Source organism: Ananas comosus, linkage group 1 (assembly GCF_001540865.1).
Source record: "Ananas comosus cultivar F153 linkage group 1, ASM154086v1, whole genome shotgun sequence".
Classification (NCBI taxonomy): Eukaryota; Viridiplantae; Streptophyta; class Magnoliopsida; order Poales; family Bromeliaceae; genus Ananas; species Ananas comosus.
The window spans coordinates 8,174,852-8,196,521 of record NC_033621.1 but is presented as its reverse complement, the minus strand read 5'-3'; the positions used below and the strand labels follow the sequence as shown (position 1 = coordinate 8,196,521).

General features: G+C 40.9%; 2 protein-coding genes across 2 annotated transcripts in view; both read right to left on the bottom strand.

The window, feature by feature from the left end:
- LOC109709487 lies at window positions 7,690–8,769 on the bottom strand. The gene is made up of 2 exons (XM_020231749.1): window positions 8,270–8,769; window positions 7,690–8,177 (listed from the first exon to the last, which is right to left on the bottom strand). Exons 1-2 carry the CDS (start codon window positions 8,551–8,553, stop codon window positions 8,087–8,089), a joined length of 375 nt encoding a protein of 124 aa, XP_020087338.1. The 5' UTR covers window positions 8,554–8,769; the 3' UTR covers window positions 7,690–8,086.
- The window catches only part of LOC109707904 (oxysterol-binding protein-related protein 1C-like), a 41,848-nt gene continuing 32,478 nt past the window's right edge, over window positions 12,301–21,670 (bottom strand). Inside the window, exons 5-9 of the mRNA XM_020229442.1 lie at window positions 18,239–18,406; window positions 17,996–18,136; window positions 15,794–16,024; window positions 15,540–15,653; window positions 12,301–12,698 (exon numbers count right to left, since the gene is read on the bottom strand). Of these exons, the coding sequence (XP_020085031.1) occupies window positions 12,528–12,698; window positions 15,540–15,653; window positions 15,794–16,024; window positions 17,996–18,136; window positions 18,239–18,406 (825 nt within the window). The 3' untranslated portion in view covers window positions 12,301–12,527. The remainder of the gene's footprint in view (window positions 12,699–15,539; window positions 15,654–15,793; window positions 16,025–17,995; window positions 18,137–18,238; window positions 18,407–21,670) is intronic.

Sequence of the window (21,670 nt, the reverse complement as noted above, 5' to 3'; positions counted from 1 at the left end):
CTTACGTGCCTCTTTTGACACCCACCGTCGTACGCATCAACACACATCATGCCCAATTCATGTTCCATATTCCATTAAAACAATACTACGTAAGGTTCAGCCTCCGTTAGCCGGCGGGGCTACCATGCGCCTTTCGCCGTTTATCGAGCATTGACCCAAATCATCAATACAAATAATCCCTGAAGTATCTCCCAGCCTCTCATAAGGGTTCAAAAACCCAATGATCACAATTGAGCAATAAGACTAAATGCATATGAAAGCCAAGGTTCATTTCATCAATAGGGGATCTATGCAGTTGTCTAAATGCATCACGCCTAGATGCAATATTCACACATGCATGCTCTCTACTACATAGGACCCAAAATTTTACTTAATGCAACATAGACATTTTAAGCATTCTAAAAATTCACAACTAAATATCATATTATGAACTAGAATATGCAGCTTATTCATCTTTATAATATATAAATCATCAAACATGAGATTTCTCATTGTGTTTGCTAGGTCAAACCCATCAAACGCGTCGCGTTGCTCGCTTCGATTCGCCGACGGCAGTTGTCCACCGGAGTCTCAAAATACCCTAAAAGTATTGAGCGCAGATACACGGCATTAATTACGATCACTATACGATCAAATTTAACCATCATCCTCAAAAACACCGAGGTGAAAAATCACCTCTAAGTGCAAAATCTCTTCTAAAACTCCAAAAGAGAGCTAAATTCTCTCTCCAATCCTAACCCAAAAGAAAGGCTCTAATCCAAGTGAATGCAAGCTCACCAAAGCCTACCAATCAAAAAGCCCCAAATCAACAGCTAAATCTCATTCTAGGGCCAAAACAAGAAAAGCCCTCAAGCAAGAGTCTAGAGGAGAAAGCCTTAGATCCAACCTCTCTAAAAACTTACAATCCAAAGCTCAAGGGTGAAGATCTTGCTACTTTGCACATCAAGGTCAAGACACCAATAGCACCAAGAAAAGATAGTTTGGAAGAAGCATGGCCCAAGTACCAATCTATAGCCTCACACTTTTATTCCTCTTCCAGGGTCTATATCTTCTTTTTCCCTTCCTTCCTTCTTCTTCTTCTCTATCAAGGGTGTAGAAGAGTTAGAGAGAGAGAAATGGGATGAAGAGAAGAGTGATGCTCATATAGACCCCTCTATTGTAACAATCAACTTAGGGATCGCTCACAAAATCCACATGTTGCAACTAGCCCAGGTCTGGCATTTTTCGCACGCAGAAGGCCGAACCGGTCTCATCCCCCAGTCAGGGACGTGGTCTCTCACTGGGCGAACGTACGCCGCGAGAACCAACGTTCGGTATGAACCGATCTCTCTCACCCTCGCGCGGACAGATCTCTCACTTCGTAGACGCGCTCGGGACCGTCTCGCCCACCAGGGACCGGGTAGCCTCCGAGGCTGCCCGCAACACTGCTCACTGGGGGACCGGTCTTTCCCTTCAGGGACTGGTCCACGAGAGTGAAAACTCTCAGGACTCGTCAAGATTCAGGTTTCGAACTTTTGGTCAAAAATAGCTATGAACCGCTTCACCACATTAACGTATGGAAAAGGCTCGAAACCAACATCCAGTCACTTCGAAACACATCGCAATTGCAAGGTCCAATGTACTACATTCACTGGACCCATCCTGAAAAGGGAGTTTCGTCCACAGACGAACTCGACAAGATGACAAGTACCCCACTAGCCTCCATTGAAAAAAAGAGGGTGATCTAGGGCGGTCCCTCAATGCGCTATCACCATGTGTCGCCACGATAGTCAGGCGAACGCTATCGTGGTTGCTCCTACAACACGCTTCACGCTGTAGGGTGTAATGGTCAGCGGTGTCCGCAATATCTCTTTACTGCTTCGCCGAGCCAAAAATCCGCAAAGTTGCTCCTCCAAAGCTGCATCACCCCAGCTCCAAAGGCGTACGTCCAAAATATGAGCCGGGTCGTGGATATACTTCCGCAGGACGGATATCATGAAACACATTGTGTAACACCCGCGATAGTTTGGCGTACGAGCGAGTCATACGCTACCGACCCGGACTTACCGCATCCAAACCTCATACGGTCCCAATGTAGGGGCTTCAACTGCCGGATTCCAAGTCGGGTCTAATCCTCCGAGCTAGCGCAGAAGACTAGTTGCAGAACAACACAATAGTCTCAACTAGTCACACTGACCACTGAACCCCAAGTGCTGCGGTCGCACGGCGGTATTGTTGGAACCAGTTTGATCCAGCATACACTTTTCTGCCGTACTTGGCTGTCCAACAGTCGCGCGCGGCCTACGTTGAGCAATTTGCGAAACGTATTGTCCTCATGGATTCTCTGACTTCCCTGGAGGACATCTGCATAACAAAGCCATCTCTCCCGCACTTGCAACTCCAATGAAGTGGCGTTATCTACATTCAGTCCAACGTGTAGATGTGACATATAAGGCGTCTACAATAAAGCGGAAGTAAAAGCAAGAAATAGAACGAATAAAATAATAACAACTAATGATATCAGAGCGAGTAAAAAGTTCTATCATCTAAACCAGAGTAAAAGAAATATAACTAAACAAAGAAAGTAAAGCATAAGGTGATACAATACTAACTCCTTAAAAGAAATACCAAGATCCAAAAGAAAGGTGGTCTCTATACATATATACGGGTACAACTCTCAACCTCTCACAAAATAAAAACATCGAGAGGTAGACCACCTAGCGACTCATTACTCGCTGAAGAGCTAGCTCGAAGCCACGCCCTTCCCTCGGTCCCTAGCCTCTCCCGGCGTGGAAGGCTCTGAAAGAAAATACAAAACAGAGAGCGTGAAAACTATAATTTATAGTTCCCAGTGGGCAATTACTGACCTCAGCTCAATGCACCACTAGGCCCCAAAAGAAAAGGGTAAGTAACGACAATAATAATAAGCAATAAAGAGCGAGTACAATAACTGCTGAAAGAAAGCATATATGAAATGCTATATTACTATGTCTCAAGTAAGCATGATGTAAATATGATGTACATCTACGCTATCATAAACAAGTACGTCCGATGGCTACAAGTAAACGCTACTGTCCAAGATGTCATGCATAAAGAATGAGCTCTATCATGCAACCCAGTATACTATGACATAATGAATGAAACAGGTAAGTATACTATATGTATATCCCAATGCTATGTCATGAGCGTGTCAAGTAACCCAACTACTAAGCCTATCTCGCAGTGATTATTCATTCTTAACACCGTGTCGATTTCCATTTCCAATTAAGGACCTACCAAGGGTAATCCAGCTTGTGCCGCCTAAGTGCCTGTGGTAGCCCGACATCCCTACTCTTGGAATGTATCTGTCCCACTCGACCCCGTAGGCTTCTCAATACCGCACGAGCGAACATAAGTCGCGTAGGCTAACTCCGGAGTGCCGGCTTGTAGGGAGCGACCCTCACAAGCATGTGCGAATGAGCACAAATGGCAAACAAGCAAGGTCAAAGTCTCAAGTACTCTACTCTCATGCCTCTCACATGGCAAGGTCACTAGCATCCCAAGGATCTAGTCTAAAGTCTCAAAGTGACGCTCCGACGCACACACTTGCTTAGTGCCTCTTTATGACACCTAAGCATCACAACTAATCATGCCCAATTCATGTTCCATATTCCAATTAAAACAATACTTGTAAGGTTCACTTTAGCCCGGGCCCAATGCCTCTTTATGACATTGGCCCAATCTCTCAAATAGTCTAAGTCCTCCAGCCTCTCTAGGCTTCCAAAAATCCCTAATGTCACAATTGGCAAATAAGCTAAATGCATGAAAGCAAGGTTCATTTTCATAATAGGGATCTTAGTTTCAAATCTCAACCAGAATGCTATATCACACATGCATGCTCTCTACTACATAGAGGCCCAAAATTTTACTATATGCAACATAGACATTTTAAGCATTCTAAAATTCACAATAAATACATATAATAAGAATATGCATGCTTTTTCATTTTATAACACTTAAATCATCAACAATGAGATTTTCTCATTGTGTGGCTAGGTCAAACCCACCGAACCGTCGCGTGCTCCTTCGATTCGCCGAACGGAGTTGTCCACGAGTCTCAAAATACCCTAAAAGTATTGAGCGAAGAGATACACGGGCATTACGATCAACTATAGGATCAAACATTAACCATCTCAAAAATAGGGTCAAAACTCACCTCTAGTGCAAAATCTCTTCCTAAGCTCCAAAAGAGAGCTAAATCCCTTCCAATCCAACCCAAAGGAAGGCTCTAATCCAAGTGATCAAGCTCCAAAAGCCCTAGATCAAAAAGCCCCAAAATCAACCCTAAAATCTCATTCTAGGGTTCCAACACAAGAAAACCTCAAATCCAAAGTCTAGATGGAGAGAAAGGGCTACCAACCTCTAAGAAGCTTCAATCCAAGCTCAAAGGGTGAAGATCTTCTCTCTTGCAAGCTCCAAGTCCAAGCACCAAGCACCAAGGAAGAAGATAGGGTGAGGAAGATGCTCCAAGTCCACTAGTAGCTCTCAAACTTCTTCTTCTTCCCTCCTTCTTCCCCTTCTCCTTCTTCTTCTTCTTCTCTATCAAGGGTGTAGAGAGAGTTGAGAGAAGAGAAATGAGGAGAAGAGAGAGTGGATGGGTCATATAGACCCTCTATTGTAACAAAATCCAACTAGGTCCCTCAAAAATCTAATATTGCAACAGCCCGGTATGGGCAGTTTTCGCCCAGAGGGACCGGTCTCTCCCCAGCAGGGACCGGTCTCTCGCTGCGAACCCGAGAAACCAACGTTCGGGAACCGGTCTCTTCCTGCGCGGGACCGGTCTTTCACTTCGTAGACGCGCTCGGGGACCGGTCTCGCCCGTCAGGGACCGGTTGCCTCAGGGCTGCCGCAACACTGCTCACTGGGGGACCGGTCTCTCCTTTCAGGGACCGGTCCCCGAGAGTGAAAACTCTCAGGACTCGTCAAGAATTCAGGTTTTCGAACTTTTTAGGTCGAAAAACATTCTACGACCCTCCACTAAGTGTGGAAAAGCTCGAAACACATCCAGTCACTCGAACCTCGCAATTTGTAAAGGTCCAGTGTACTACATATTTAGAGGGGTTTGGAGCAAGATGGAAGTGGAGGTGAGAAGAAATGCAACAGCAAGAAAATCCAAGGTATTTATACACTGTTCTTTTGTTAAGGATGATGGTATTGATCCTAAGAGGGATTTGACATAGGTTTTTTGATTTTTAAGCCATGTTTGTTATGAAACCTAGAAAAGCTATATAGGGGATTCATATGACGCGAGAACTTTGATTATTAAGCCATGTTTGTTATGAAACCTAGAAAAGCTAGTGTGGTATTGATCCTACACTTGCCCCTCCTATTCCCAGCGGCTTCGTCCATAATATTACGGATACGCGTAGATCTGGGTCGTCCCTTTTTCCTTCTCCCGCGTGGCAGTATAGGGGATTCATATGACGCGATCCAATAACGACGATCAGGAACCGGGTGGAATTGCGATTCATAAGCCTTACATGTCGTATAGGATACGACAGTATACCAAGGAGAACATAAACCATAATAATCTATGTTCATGTGTGAAGAACTACAACATGACAAAATGTGTGAACAAGGGATTCCTGTGAGTTGCAAACACAAACATGAACATGTAGAACTGCTTCCATTGATAATCACTTGGTATGCATCATCCCCGCCAGTAAGTATGTCGAACTCGTGAAATCCGAATCGTCAAACTGTATATACTCTAGCACTTCTCATCTGGCTATTGATGGTGTTTTCAACAGTCGATACAAATTGCGTAGACATTGCAGCGCCCTCCGCCTGATGTTTTAGGAAAAATTCAACCACTCGATGAAACGTTGCATCACAAAAGCTGTAATTGGTAAGGCGCGAACTCCCCTCAACACCCCATTTAAACTTTCCGATCGGTTAGTTGTCATAATACCAAATCGTCGACCACCATCAAAAGCTTTAGCCCAGTATGTCCTATCGTTATGAAGATTGTCAACCCAACGCCAAGCTTCTTCATCCATAGCCTTCAATTCTTCCTTTAATGCGTAATATTGCCGTTCTTCTGAAGCACTCCCAATTCGATAAAAAATTTTAAGTAAGTGTTTTCCTTTGAAATGAATATTCATATTGGCCTTCATATGTCGCAAACACCATCGATGAGCATGACCTTCAGATGGTGGGAATACAAGTGCAACGAGGTTCGCTAGGCCTTTAAAACGATCTGAAATTAGTGTAATAACTCGAGATCTTGTTATATACCTTCTTAGGCAACTTAAAAACCACTCCCAACTCGAGCCATTCTCCCCCTCACAAATTGCGAAAGCTAGCGGAAATAAACCACCATTCGCATCGACACCTGTGGCAATTAATGCGTGGCCTCCGTATTTCCCATACAGATGAGTAGCATCGATACTAAGTAATGGCCGGCAATACTCCCAACCATGAATCGACGGTCCAAAAGCCCAAAAGGCTCGTGAAAACATTCTCGTATTGCTCGCCACACTAATATACTCAATCTTTGTAATAGTTCCTGGATTTGTTGATTCCAACATAGAGAAGTATCGAGGAAGGTCGCAGTATGATTGCTCCCAACTACCGTATATAATTTGTAGTGCTTTATTCTGTGCCCGCCAAGCCTTGCTATATGATATGCTAACGTGTAACTCGCTCTGAACTCGAGCTTGAATTTCCATCGGACTCATTGTAAGCCTTGCCTTCAGTGTAGGTAGTATAAATTGACATATGAAAGATGATGTGCAGTTTCGATGTCTTGTATTTAGAATTGGAACCAAACAAGTGTGCGGACCTTTATAAGTCTTTACTTTAAAAAATGAACTACCTTTCGGTTGAGAGGCATGTAATCTCCAAGGGCAAGAATCGACCACACATCGCACAGTATATCTAGTTGTATTTGACTTAACAACTTTAAGCTGCACATTATGTGCAATGTGCCAAGCGTCCAAGGCCCTTACTAGCGATGATTTATCAGAAAAAGTCCGATTAGCCCATGCTTCATCACTTGGAGGACCCTGATCAATATTTTGTTCACTATATGCATCAACAACGCTTTGATTAATTAATTCATTACCCAGGACAAACCGTTGTCGTTGATCTTCAAATTCCACGAATTCCACCGGGTCCGGTACATCTTCGTTGTTGGCATTTGAGTTTTCAATCCATTCAACACCTTCATCTCGAATGGCGCATGCGAGGGCATTCAAGCCACCGTCATGATCAGGATCCAAAGAACACGCAACAAAGGACTCCTCGTCATCACTAGAATCAGCATCAATTCGCCCTTGATCCTCTTCATCAGTTTCACTAACATACTCCTCATCACTTCGAATTACGTCCTCATTATCAGTTGTAGTCACGTCCCGATTGGTCCATTCACGATGAGTAGATGATGGACCTTCATTTTGATAAGGAGGGATAGTATTTCTTACTTCCCAAGCCGGCCATTCATGAACACTAGATGATGGACCTTCATTTTGATAAGAAGGGATAGTATTTCTTATTTCCCAAGTCGGTCATTCATGAACACTAGATGGTCCTGGACCTGCATCTAGATAAGGAGGGATAGTATTTCTTACTTCCCAAGCCGGCCATTCATGAACACTAGATGATGGACCTTCATTTTGATAAGAAGGGATAGTATTTCTTATTTCCCAAGTCGGTCATTCATGAACACTAGATGGTCCTGGACCTGCATCTAGATAAGGAGGGATAGTATTTCTTACTTCCCAAGCCGGCCATTCATGAACACTAGATGATGGACCTTCATTTTGATAAGAAGGGATAGTATTTCTTATTTCCCAAGTCGGCCATTCATGAACACTAGATGGTCCTGGACCTGCATCTAGATAAGGAGGGATAGTACTTCTTACTTCCCAAGTCGGCCATTCATGAACACTAGATGATGGACCTTCATTTTGATAAGGAAGGATAGTGGTTCTGACTTCCCAATCCATCCATTCATGAACATAAGATGATGGATCTTCACTTGAATAAGGAGGGACAGTAGATCTGTAAAGATATATAAGATTAACTATTCACATTGATTTTTCATGTAACTAAATCATACAATCACCTACCACTCATTTTGATCAACCAACGGAGACGGATCCATCATAGCATATGGCAATGCTGCACTAACTGGCAGAGATGGGACTCCAAACTCTCTGTAACACTTACAAGACAAAGTTATTAATTTCGCACACCTAAACTAATTGAGAAATCACGAAAACGATTTATAAAGATCATTACTTTATACCTTGATGTACGAACTTGTTCACGATTGACGTAATTCCTTTGATCATTGCGACTACGACGCATTTCCATTTGATAAACGGTATTTGGACGGTGGTTTGTCGTCAACACATCTTTCTCCACGAATAATTTTATACATCCATGGAACGGAAAAATACTCATATCGCCAGATAGTGTATTGTCATTTGATATGTTAACTAATTCCCATTCGCCTCCCATTGGACATTTCACCGTGATGCGTAGACGGTCTTCCACTCGATCATAATTAGTAACATTGTATATTTTCATCTCTAAATCCCGAAATGAGATATTGCGTCGGACCGCAACCAATTCTTTACCGCCACCAATATATCGTGGTACATTATTGTTCTCGACAAAATTTCCATCCCAATGGATATCGAAAGGAACAAAATCGCCAGATATAGAGTTCTAAAGTAATAAAATAAAATGTACAAAAATATTAAACTCAAGACATACCACATTTCTAACATACAACAAAAGAGAAGGTAAGAGATGCTATTACCATTGTACAAACACGGTCGGCGCGACTACTTTGCCAATTAAGAGCTAAGGATTGACTTGTGACAAAGACACCGAGAACAATCAGTGAGAGGACTCTGAGAGGGGGGTTTGCACAGTGAGAGGCCTCACAAAGGCTTCTCACTGTGAGAAGCCTCTGTGAGACTCACAGAGGCGTCTCACAGAGAGAAGCCACTGTGAGGGGGGGGGTTGCCTGTGAGAGGCCTCACAAAGGCTTCTCACTATGAGAAGCCTCTGTGGGACTCACATTGGCTTCTCACAGTGAGAATCCACTGTGAGAAGGGGTCTCACAGAGGCTTCTCACAGAGAGAAGCCACTGTGTGGGGGGGGGGGGCGCCACAGTGAAATGAGAGAAGAGCTAGAGCGGTTAGAGAGAGCAAGCGGGGTGGGGGGTGTTCTCGGACGGGTGATGAGGGCCGGCGTCGCGCGGCGGCGGCCGGGTGGCACAGAGAAAGAGAGAGAGAGAGAAGAGAGAGAGGAGAGAGAGAGAGGTGGGGGGTGGGGGCTTCTAGGGCTAGAGGGATAATAAGGAGTGGGGAGCTACCTCGGGCAACAAAGGGCGGCGGCAGCGAAGGGCGCGCGGCGGGCAGCGTCGGCCAGAGAGAGAGAGAGAGAGAGAGAGAGAGAAAGAGGAAGACAGCTCGGGGAGGAAAAGGAAGACAGCTCGGGGGTTGTATTCAAAGAGAACATGGTGAATGGTTCACCGTGTCTGGACATGGTGAACCATTCACCGTGTCCAATACAAATACCCCAGAGTTGTATGGGGTTTTAGTATAGGACACGGTGAATGGTTTGCCGTGTCTAAACTGATTGGACACAGTGAACTATTCACCGTGTCCATGTAGTGTAGACACCCAGACTTGGGTGTGTATACATTGGACACGGCTGGGGTATTAGAATAGGACACGATGAATGGTTCACCGTGTCTAAACGCAGTGAACAGTTCATCGTGTATTGGACACGGTGTGTTAAGAATTTTATAGGTTGGCGAATTTCGTAAAGTTGGTTGGAGTCTTGAAGAGTTGATCGCAGAAGTTTTGAAGAAAAGATTCAAATTGAAGAATAAAGACTCATTCGGAAAGCTCGACACTTAAGGTATGGAGAAAAGATCATTTGTGGTGAAGATACCTAATTAGAATAAGTTCAGAAGGCTTAGATGGCTTTAAAACTACTTTACTGAACTTTTCTGTGTTCTGGGACCGGTCTCTGAGTTCAAGAGACCGGTTCCCCTAAGGTCCTCACTGCGTGAGTTTTGATGCAACCGGTTCCCTGAGATGAGAGACCGGTTCCCGAACGTTGTGATTTTGGTCACGCAGCGAGGGACCGGTTCCTCACTTGAGAGACCGGTCTCTCACAGACCGGTCTCCTCGAGAAGTCCGGTCTCTGGGGACGACACAGGTTTTTAAAAAGGACTTTTTACAATTCTAGTCTATTTCTAAGTCTTCTAAACATATAAATAAGCTATGAGGGTCATCTAAAGAGGTAAGGCTTTGAATTTTTACTGATTCTAAACCCTAGAAACTAGTTATTCTTGTTCTTATGGTTTGATTCTAATAACAAGTTTCTAACAATCAACAATCGACTTGATTCTTTGTTTTTACTCAAGAAATCATACGAGAATCAAGTAGATGTTTGATTAAAGGTAGATCCTCATAGCTTATGGGATTCTAAAGCTTAATCACCACAAATCTTCAATTCTACAAGCTCCGGAAGGAGATTCGACGTGTGGAGTTCACGTGTAGCCGAGGATTCGGTGGACGCTTCAAGGAGTTGAGGCGTTGACGCTGCAAGGAGTTGCAGTGAGATCGATTGGAGGATTCTTATCGATCGAGGACCGGCGAAGATCATCATCTACGGGAAGTTGGTAAATTGAGTCGTGTGTTTTGGTCAAAATCACTAGTACTCATATTTTCTTAGTGGATTTTCTTTGCGTGATTGGTCCCGTGGATTTTTCACTCCGATTTGGAGTTTTCCCACGTTAAATTCTCGGTGTGCTGTTTTCTTTTCCGCTATTTCGTTTTATTTGCATCGAGATTTTTGAGTTTGCCGTTTTTACACCTATTCACCCCCCTCTAGGTGTTAATTACTTTTTAGATCCTCGGGATCCATATCTTATACGGTGAACCATTCACCGTGTCCTATGTATTATAGCCACCCAAACCTGGGTGTGTATAATACATTGGACACGGTGAACCATTCACCGTATTTGAACACGGTGACACGGTGAATGGTTCACCGTGTTCAACTTAAACACCTGGCCCCAGCCCCGCCCACGTGGCGCTGACTTGGCGCTTGCGTGGCAGGGTCAGGGCCATTTTTGCAAATAAATTTTGGACAGGACTATTTAAAAAAAAAAATTGTAAGGGGGCTATTTGCAAAAAAAGCCCGAAAGAAGAAAAGAAGCTGCAAAAAAATAGAAGAGAATAAGAAAAACTGAGAGAACACAAAAAAATTTTAAAACCTAGAAAAAACTTTCAGACGAACCATAAAAACACAGGAACCATTAGGCATCCAACCATCCAAGCAACATAAAAATCCAAATACCAGACAACATGAGAAGAGAAAAGGAAGTAGCCGAAGAAGAACAACAAAGATAGCAAACTAGTTTGCAAGTTCGGAAGAAAGTAGGCAAGGGACTTATCAACCAAGGGAGCACATATATAAACCAGTGTGAAACGAAGCAAAAGAAGAGAGAGGAGAGGGGAGGCAGGGCGTCGCGGCCGAGCGGCGCAGTGTGCTGTTGCGACAGCTACGCCGCGCCGTGATGGGAGGCTATACGACGCCGAGGGTCACCTATCTCCGGGAAGCGACGGCCCTGCAGCGAACATTAAATGCCCAGATCTGAGGTAGATATGGGCGTACGGCACAAAACGGATCAATTTCCGAGGAACCGGCTGTTTGATAACGGCATTAAATGCCCAGATCTGCGGTAAATACAGACGTACGGTGAAAAAAAAAGAGCATTCTCCCGGCAAGCTGCAGCTGAGCGGCGCCATTAATGCGCCGAAGAGGGCACAAACCGTACGAGAAACATAGGAGTAAGCAGAAGGAGAAACATAGCGAGAGAAGAGAAGCCTCGGAGTAGCACAGTAGGAAAAGTAGGGGAAGCCAAGCCGCCAAGAAGAAGGGAGAGGAAACACCACCTGAGAGGACCCACGCCTCAGAGGGGTGAGAGAGAGAAAAAATGGTCGATGGGGGTCCCACATCCAAAATGGTTAAGGGTTCGCTCTTTAATTAAATGGAACCTACAGGGAATATAAGAATCAGGAGAGCACAGCAGGAAAAGTACAGGGGAGCCGAGGCGCCAGGAAGAAGAGAGAGTACCGAGGGGTCACATCCGAAATCAAGAAGACGGGGCCCACGCGTCAGATGGGTGAGAGGGGGGAAAATAGTCGATGGGGGGCCACATCCGAAATCAAGGAGAAGGCACAAAACGGTTAATGGCTCGCCCTTTAATGTTATTGTATAGATAATAAAGATAGAATAGGTAGATTATGCTGCGTTTGGAATGAGAACTCTTTCTATTATTTTGTATAAGAGAATAATAACATTTGAGAAATACTATCTTCTTTGTTTACAAGCATAGAAGGCACTTTGGTTGCTCGAAAATGGCGAGCATCAGAGAAAGAGAGAAAACAAGTAAAGCTAGATAATCCTAATAAAAAAAAAGGACAGAAAAGAAAAGACCTAGAGACATGATGATCTAAGTTTGCAAACCACCACTAGTCAGTTAACAAGGGATCAGTGGGAATTTGGCCGAATATGTCAGGGCAACCGTCCCACTGGCCCTTTTCCCGATCTTCCCAGTAACCGCCAATGTAGCGGTATGTGTCGCTTCCTTTATCTTTTGCAAACCAGCGAGGCTTCCATCCCCTTTCCTGCATATTCCGCGCCTGCATATAATATATAGATCAATCAAATTTTGCTTTATCCGTCGCTACGAGCTGCATTATAGAAGCATTGAAATGGTCCAAACATGAAAAAAAAAAAAGAAAAAAGAAAAAAGAAAAAAAAACATAGTAAACTGAAAAATATAGCAGGAATGTAGACTCAGATTACTGCTTCAATCTCTGTCCGCCGGAAGGGATATTCAATCTATATAGCATAAACCTGAAAAGCTCAGAGAATAAGATATGCAAAGAATCAACAAGGCAACAATGTGACCGCGCAATATTTGCAACAAAAGCAGTTATTTCCATCCTTTTTTACCAAGGTTTTTTTTTTTTCCTTTCTTTTTCTTTTTCATTGTGCTTATCTCTCTCTCTCTCTCTCTCTCTCTCTATATATATATATATATATATATTAGAGTCCGACTGCTATACTCTTATGAGTACGATCGCTCTCGTACTCATAAGTCATTTTCGATGATAGAGCTTCCAAATCGACGATCCATACCGTTAAACATAATCTAGAACATTTAAAACTTCTAGAAATCAAATTTCATAATTTTTCGATATCATTTACCTTACGATCAAAAACTCACAAAATTGACAATTTTTAACGGCCGCTATGGGATACTTGCTAGTTTAATGGTAAAAAAGAATCGGAATAGATTGAATGTTTGATTGAAAAATTCTATTCACTACCTAGATAAAAATCAATAACTCCGATCTTAAATTGAAGGATCCGATCATCTATTTTTAGGACGTCGTTCGATTTTGGCCGTTCATTTTATGCCCGCTTGATAGACTTTTTATTATGATTTCGAAAAATTACGAAATTTATTTTTTAGAAGTTTCAAATATTTTAGATCATATTTAACGGAGTGGATCGTCGATTCGGAAGCCTCATCATCGAAAACAACTTATGAATACGAAGGGCTTTATACTCATAAGAGTATAGTAGCCCTAGCCTATAATATATAGGTGAACTAGAAGGTACCAAACAGACTTCGTTGTCACCCATTTGTTTTCGATGATGGAGCTTCCAAATCGACGATTGGCACCGTTGAACATGATCCATACCACTTGAAGTATCTAGAAACCAAATTTCAAGTCTTTTCGACATCATTGGCTTAATGATTAAAGAGTTTCAAAATTTATAATTTTAACGGTCGATATGAGACGTTTCTCGTTTAACGGTGTAAAGATATCTAAATCAATTGAATTTTGATTAAAAATTTTCTTAAACTATTTAAAACAAGATCTAGACTCTTAATCTTGATTACAAAACTCCTATCATCACTTTTAAAGGATATTCATTTTTACCAGTTCATTGTTGTGTCCACTTGATGGACAAGAGAACGATATTGAAAAAGTATGAAATTTGATTTCTAGATGCTTCAAGCGGTATGCGTCATATTCAATGGTGTCGATCATCAATTTGGAGTCTCGATCATTGAAAACAAATGGATGGTAACATAGCCCGTTTGCTACCGATAGTATTCTAGCTCAACTATATATATATATATATATAGAGAGAGAGAGAGAGAGAGAGAGAGAGAGAGAGAGAATTGAGCTCCTATGCTTTTAAAAGTACCAAGTTATTGGTTCTTGTAGATTTTTGGCCATTGGATTAAGGGATGTGCGGTTAGGATGATGTGAGCCTCCTAGGGTTGAGTGGGTGGTTGGTTGGTTGAATAGTATAATCTAACGATTGAAAATAATCAAAGACATAGATTTCGGTAAAAAATTTCCAAGCACCAAGTGCTTGGTACTTTTACAAACATCATAGCCGAACTCTATTTATATGACCTAGGCTGGAATACTATTAATAGTATCAAGCTATTGGTGCTATTATGCTATTAGGTTTTCGGCTTCTTTGATGAAAAAAAAATGTACGGTTAGGATGATGTGGGCCTCCTAGGGTTGAGTGAGTTATTTGTTTAATAATATAATCTAACGGGTGAAAATAGTCAAAGGTTTAAATCTAATGGCGAAAAAATTGATAGCACCAAACGTTCGATAGTATCCCAGCTGGACTCTCTCTCTCTCTCTCTCTATATATATATATATATAGAGAGAGAGAGAGAATTGAGGTCCTATGCTTTTAAAAGTACCAAATTGTTGGTGCTTGTAGATTTTTTGTTATTGGATTAAGGAATGTGCGGTTAGGATGATGTGGACCCCCTAGGGTTGAGTGGGTGGTTGGTTTAGTATAATATAACGGGTGAAAATGATCAAAGGCGTAGATCTAACGGTAAAAAATTTACAAGTACCAAGTGCTTTGTGCTTTCACAAGCACTATAGCCGGACTCTATATATACACACATGTATGTATATATATATATATATTATATATATATATATGAGTTCTGCTATGATGTTTGTAAAAGTACCAAGCACCTTTTACCATTAGATTTATGCCTTTGTCTTTGATTCTTTCTCTCTCTTTCTCTCTCTCTCTCTCTCTCTCTCTCTCTCTCTCTCTCTCTCACCCTAGGGGGCTCACATCATTCTAACCGCATATCCTTTAATCCAATGGCCTAAAATTTACAAGCACCAATGACTTGGTACTTTTAAAAGTATAGGAGCTCAATTCTCTCTCTCTCTCTCTCTCTCTCTCTCTCTCTCTCTCTCTCTCTCTCTCTCTATATTTGATCTATATATACTATCGGTATCATACGGGCTATGTATATCATCCATTTGTATTCAGATGAGCGGTCAGGAAAGTGTAGAGAAATTATTGAGATGGGTAATCAAACAGCCAACAGATGTAAACAATCCATCCGTCTGCTTGTAAATGCATTAGGACCTCAAAATTTGTAGATTAAACTACTACAAAGGTATATTTACCTGTCTCTGTCTCTGTTCGAGTCTCAACTTCTCAGCATTTGCCCTTTCATACTCACCATTCTCCAGGCACCTCTGATCAGGCCGGAGTCTTGAATCCGTGGGTGGCAGCTTTTCCTAAAATAGATTCAACAGTTCCAAGCATAGAACTAATCAGCAATTCTTTGTTTTGAGAAACTGATCGGTAATTCTAATTGTACAGCCCCGGTGAAATTACGGAGAATGGTTTCTAAGAAATAACGAAAATGGGCTCCCACCTTTAATCCAGGAGTGAGCTCATTCAATGTAATGGCGAAACGCGTAAGATTGTAGCGAGTGGGACACTTGGATGGTTTACTGCGTTTCCAGAGCAAGCCAGCCTCAGAGAATGAATCGGACCCCTTCCCCTTTCCAAAGCAATCTCCATTCACATAATGCATGCTCTCGTCCCATTTACCAAAGAGTGTAGCCACTGTTTTACCATTACGATCTTGAACTACGCCTTGAACCTGCATATAATCATGTAAATATACCAGTCTGTCTCAAACGTTAAAGGAAGTGGTCACTTCGTCAAGCTACCAAAACTTAAAATGGTAAAGGATGAATGGGAAATACAGCGACAGAAAAAATTTAGAGGAAACTGAACAAATGCATCACATGTTATGAATCATAACACAAAGTAAAGGTTTATAAAAGCTTTGTATCTGATCTCTCCTTAAAGATGCCACTCACATGAAGCACGAAGCAGGATTCACTTATACACTAAATTGCCCTCAACAAGTCAATAATGCGTAACTCATCAGTGAAGGCTGTGAAATTGAATGAGCAGATTGCTGTATAAACTTCCCTTAACAAGACAAGGCTGCAGCGCGCAAACTGAATACAGTGTATATATTAAAGGGTCGTTTGGTTCAACGTAATTATAAATGTAGCGTAGTTGAAGATGCATGCAACCAAAAATGCAAAAATTATAATTACAATATTTGAATGGATATAGTAGACAACACTACAACTATAAATATTTTGTTTGGTTGCAAGCGGTTGAGAAGTGTATTCATGAATTTTTATCATTTTATATATGGAGTGGTGAAATTACTTCTTAGGTAGGTAAGGAAAAAAGAAAACTTTTTAAAAAGGGTTAATTGCATACAGACCCCTACAAACATAGCGAATAGCAAATATATCCCTACAAAGTTCAACTTTTAACTCTTAGCCCTACAAAAGTCCAGTGATATTCATATTTGTCCCTTTAAATTGTTACTGTTAGAGAACTGTTTATTTTTAACAGCAGGTAAGTGAAATGTCAATTTTGCCATCACAAATATATCCTCCAAAAGCCCCAACTTCTATAACCATGCAAAAATGTCCCCTGAAAAAATTGTGACATTTTCTTCCTCTTTAAAATCCAACCCAATCAACCATTATTGCAACCTCTTCTCTCACTCATTTTCTCCTAAACCTTTTCTTTTGAGCAAAATAAAAAAATAAAAAAAAAAATCATAGAGAAAATTGAGTAGGAAAGCGACACACGTTCGATATGGGCGAAACAACACACGTCGTGGATAAATGGGGATGGAGAAATTCTAGTTACGGGTTCGAAACTAGCATGAAGGAGAGAGAGGAAGAGGAAGAGGAAGAGGAAGAGGAAGAGGAAGAGAGAGGAAGAAGAAACAGAATGAAGAAGTAGAATTCCCATTGCTACGGTTTTGATTGAGAGAAGAAGATATAATATAAGAGAGGTAAAAAATGTCAATTTACCTGATTGACTAACCAAAGTTAAGTATTTTATCTATGACTAACTAAATTTTTCTCACGGATCCTAATAGCAGATGCATATTTGAAAACATTAGGACTTTTGCAGGGATAACATAAGAAAGTTGAACTCTGTAGGGATATATTTGCAATTCGTTATATTTACAGGGAGTTGTATGGAATTAACCCTTTTAAAAAATTATTAGGGAGGTTAGCTTTCTTTTGATTAAAATAACTCTCTTCAAGTTTTGCAGTTGGAACTGCGGCCAAGTTGGACATAGTTTCAACTATTGCAATTGAGACTCCTCATGCAGTTAAATTTAAATGAATCAAAATAAATGCCGGATTTGGATCTTCATGCAATTATAACTGAAATGCAGTTGCAACTACGTGCAAGCAAACAGCCCCTTAGTAACAAATTGAAGTGTGGCTCAGTATTTCAGAAAAGCAACTAGGTGTTCATGTTTGTGGTGACATAAAAACCTAGCAACAATAACATTCATCCATAACAAAGCAAGATATGGAATTACAGCCAAAAATAGTCCTAGATACATATACTAACAATGGAAAATTTTATTACTCCATATGCAACAACATCAACCTTAGCAAAGAGAGAAATAAATACACCGAAAGAAATGAGAAAACAAAAGATAATTAGGCATTGTAGTGCTGTTGGGTAAAGTAAAAAATATATATATATAATGTGAGGAGTATGCAGAGTTTATTACCTGATGCGGGTTGCGATCAATTATTGACTGCTCCTTGAACTTGAGCTTACATGAGTATTCACGATTTCCTTGTATGCGCATAGTACCATAATGATCACAATAAAGCTTACCCAATATGAGGTTGTAAATGGAGGTTGTCACCTGAAATAGCATACAACTCTAGTTTATATATTGAAAACATTGCCAAAAAAAAAAAAAAAAAAATTCGGGGTGAAGAGAATCCCATGTGCTGGTCAAAAATACCTTGCTCCATTGAAAAACTTCGCCATCATCAAACTCAAGTGTCAGGATGCCTAGAGGGTCAAGCTGAATTGAACGGCCCCAAAACTTGCTCTTTAGGTTACTATCTCCCCAGAACTTCCAACCGATGCCCTCACAGTGGCACGCAACAATCATTGGGTGATGGCTCACCTGTGCAGGTAGACATTGTTGCGTTATTTTTAGCATTACACTATGCACAAAAAGCTCAAGGTTGGCAAAACAAACATTCACAGGAAATTTTAAAAAGTTTGAAAAGAAGCGGAAAAGAAGGCTAATAATGAATCAGGGACCAGATCGTCAAGACGATTCAGAGTTCATGATATTCATAAATTTCAAAAAGAAAAGAGCAAGAACAGAAAGGCATCTTTTGCCCTTCTGAAGTGAATAGTAAAGGCAATGTTGTAAACTGCATATGAAGGATAGATAGTCATGAATTACCATTGAGATTTTGTCCTACTTACAGAAGTCTAAGAAGAAATCAAAAAGTAGATAAATCACAAACTAGCTCATCTAAAGGAAATTCATAGCTCAAGTGGGATGTATTAAGGGTTAACCAGCCCAACTTGAATATGAAATTGCAAATACAATAAAGAGAAAAATATATCTGCATTTTTTCTTCCAAATCAGTCAGTTGGAACTTGCATGCAAATGACAGGTATGACAATGCTCATCCAATAGATGTAAATTCACAGCTCAAGTGGGATGTCTCAAGGGTTAACCAGTCCTATTTGAACAAGAAATTGCAAATACAATAAAGAGAAAAATATATATGTGCTATATCTTGCAAATCAGTTAGTTGGAACTTGCATGCAAATAAGAGGAACAACAACGCTCATCCAGTAAATGTAAATTCAGAGCTTTCGGTGTTGCTTCTGCTTTTCTGAGTAACTATATGGAAGCACTTGCATGAAAGTAGTTCTAAAGCATTTGCTCTCCATAATTGTTTGGTACAAACAATACAGAGGAAGAAATTATAAGTAATGGAAATGATCGACATAAAGCACACATTAGGGTCAGAACTTCTTGCTGAAATGATTCCCCAAGTCTTCCAATATTGGTTTATTATCACATAGCTCTCACGATCCTTCAACAACCAACAACTAATTTTTAAGAAAGTTTAAAGACTAGGCGAAGGGTTAGTCTAATGACGAGATGAGGCCTAAGCCAACAAGCACAAGAGAAAGCCACCAATTTTTAATAGATTGTTCAAACAAACTGTTACGACATATTTAGTATTAATACTCTATATTAGGAAATTGTATATTACTATCATATATAGAGTAGGATTATATAGTATACAATCCCAGTTGTATTATTATTACTAGGCATTCTTACTATAGTAGACATATCTCTTGTATTATATATTTGCATGAATAGAATCCAAGAGGGCAAGCTCTTTAGCCTATCTTTCATAGTACAACCATTCTGCTCTCCAATGTAGACAATATTTCAACTATCCTTCGTTGCCGATGATGTTCCTCAAACTTTTGCTACTATGAATTTTCATGAACCTGGTGAGAAAGTGTGGTATCCATACACTGGAGCCTCTAATCATATGACCGCGAATCTCGGTATCCTCTCATCTTCTAAACCTTATATTGGGCATGCAAAATTCTTGTTGGTAATGGAAATTACTTGATATTACTCAGACAGGTAAAACACAATTGAATACGCCCTCTAATTCCTTTGCTCTTAAAATTGTTCTTTTTGTTCCTTCTATTAAGAGAAATCTACTTTCAGTGCGATAATTCTGTCATGACAATAAGTCCCTTTTTGAATTTGACTCTTCTGATTTTTCTGTGAAGGACAAGGAAATAGAGAGGGAGCTTTTTCGCTGCCCTAACTTAGGAACATCACTCTATCCAATTTCTTCTAAAGTTGCAACTGTAGGAAATAAGCAACAGCTGGCTCTTGTTACATCTAGGTTTAGTAGAGATATTTGGCATAGACGATTAGGTCATCCTAATCTTCTTGTTCTTTCTAAATTTATTAAAAACAATAAAATTATTTCTAATGGTAATTCTACTTTGACACTCTGTTTGCAATGCTTGTAATATGGGAAAACATGTTAAACTTTCATTTCATGATTCTGAATCTCTATCTGTTTTTTTTTTCATATTGTTCATTGTAATGTACGGCAATCACCCGTTCCCTCAGTTTCTGGTTACAAATATTATGTTATATACATCGATAATTACTCTTGATTTTCTTGGCTTTATTTTTTAAAATTTAAACATAAGGTTTTTGACAAATTTCTCGAGTTTAAAGCAATGGTTGAAAACATGTTTCTACACTTTGCTCGCAAAACGAAATCTTCACCACTTCTCTTGTCCTCATACTCAACAAAATGGCCTCGCCGAAAGGAAACATAGGCATTTATCTAACATTATTAGAAGCCTACTGTTTCAAGCTTGCTTGCCTGCCTCCTCGGTTCTGAGCTAATGCCATGCAAACTGCTATGTTTCTTGTGAATCAAATTCCTTCTCTTACTGTTTTGAAAGGACGATCGTCATACAAAATTCTGTATGGTTGTGCTTCTCCTAACTTGCAACTTGTCAGAGTTTTTGGATGTTTGTGTTATCCCGATGTACAGGACATTGCAGCTAACAAGCTCTCTCCTCGATCCCTTCCTTGTCTCTTCTTGGGACTCTCTTATAAACATAAAAGTTTTCGTTGTCTCTATCCAAGAACTGGTAAAGTTTTTACTTTTCGGCATGTTACTTTTGTTGAAACAGTTTTTCCATATTCTTGCCTTTCCAAATTTTCTTCTTCAACTACTTGCAACTTTCAACTGTTTCAAAAATTTCTTTCTAATCCTCCCTTACTGGGTGAGAGTCCTTCCACTATTGATGCAATCTCTGGTTTCTCCTTCACACGTCCCTCTACTGACGTTGATTCCACTCCACCTGTTTCACCATCTGAGAATTTATCAATATTTCCACCCACCTTGAGTTCTAATGCCACATAGGTTAGCAATGGGACTGATGCCGCTGCCGCTAGTCCACCAGAGCTCTAGGTCTATACAAGACGACACACCCTCCGGCCTCCTACTAATGCAACACCTTCCACCCCTGGTCGTCCACCTTCCCCCTCAGGATATAATGCCTTTACCTTTACTTTCTGAGATGCCTTTACTTTCCAAAACACTCCATGGTCACCCGGTCAATGACTAAGGGTTTGCCTAAATCTACCTCCTTATTGGCTTCTGCGCGTCCTGTTCTTCCTACTGAGCCTACACTTTTCATGAAGCTTTTCAGGATATTGGTTGGCATGCTGGTTGGCGTGTTGCCATAACTAAGGGTTTTGATGCCTTACTGACCAATGCTACTTGGGATCTTGTTCCTCCCTCTTTCGTTAATCTCATCGGTTAAAGTGGGTCTACAAAGTAAAGCAGAAGGTGGATGGTTCTTTTGA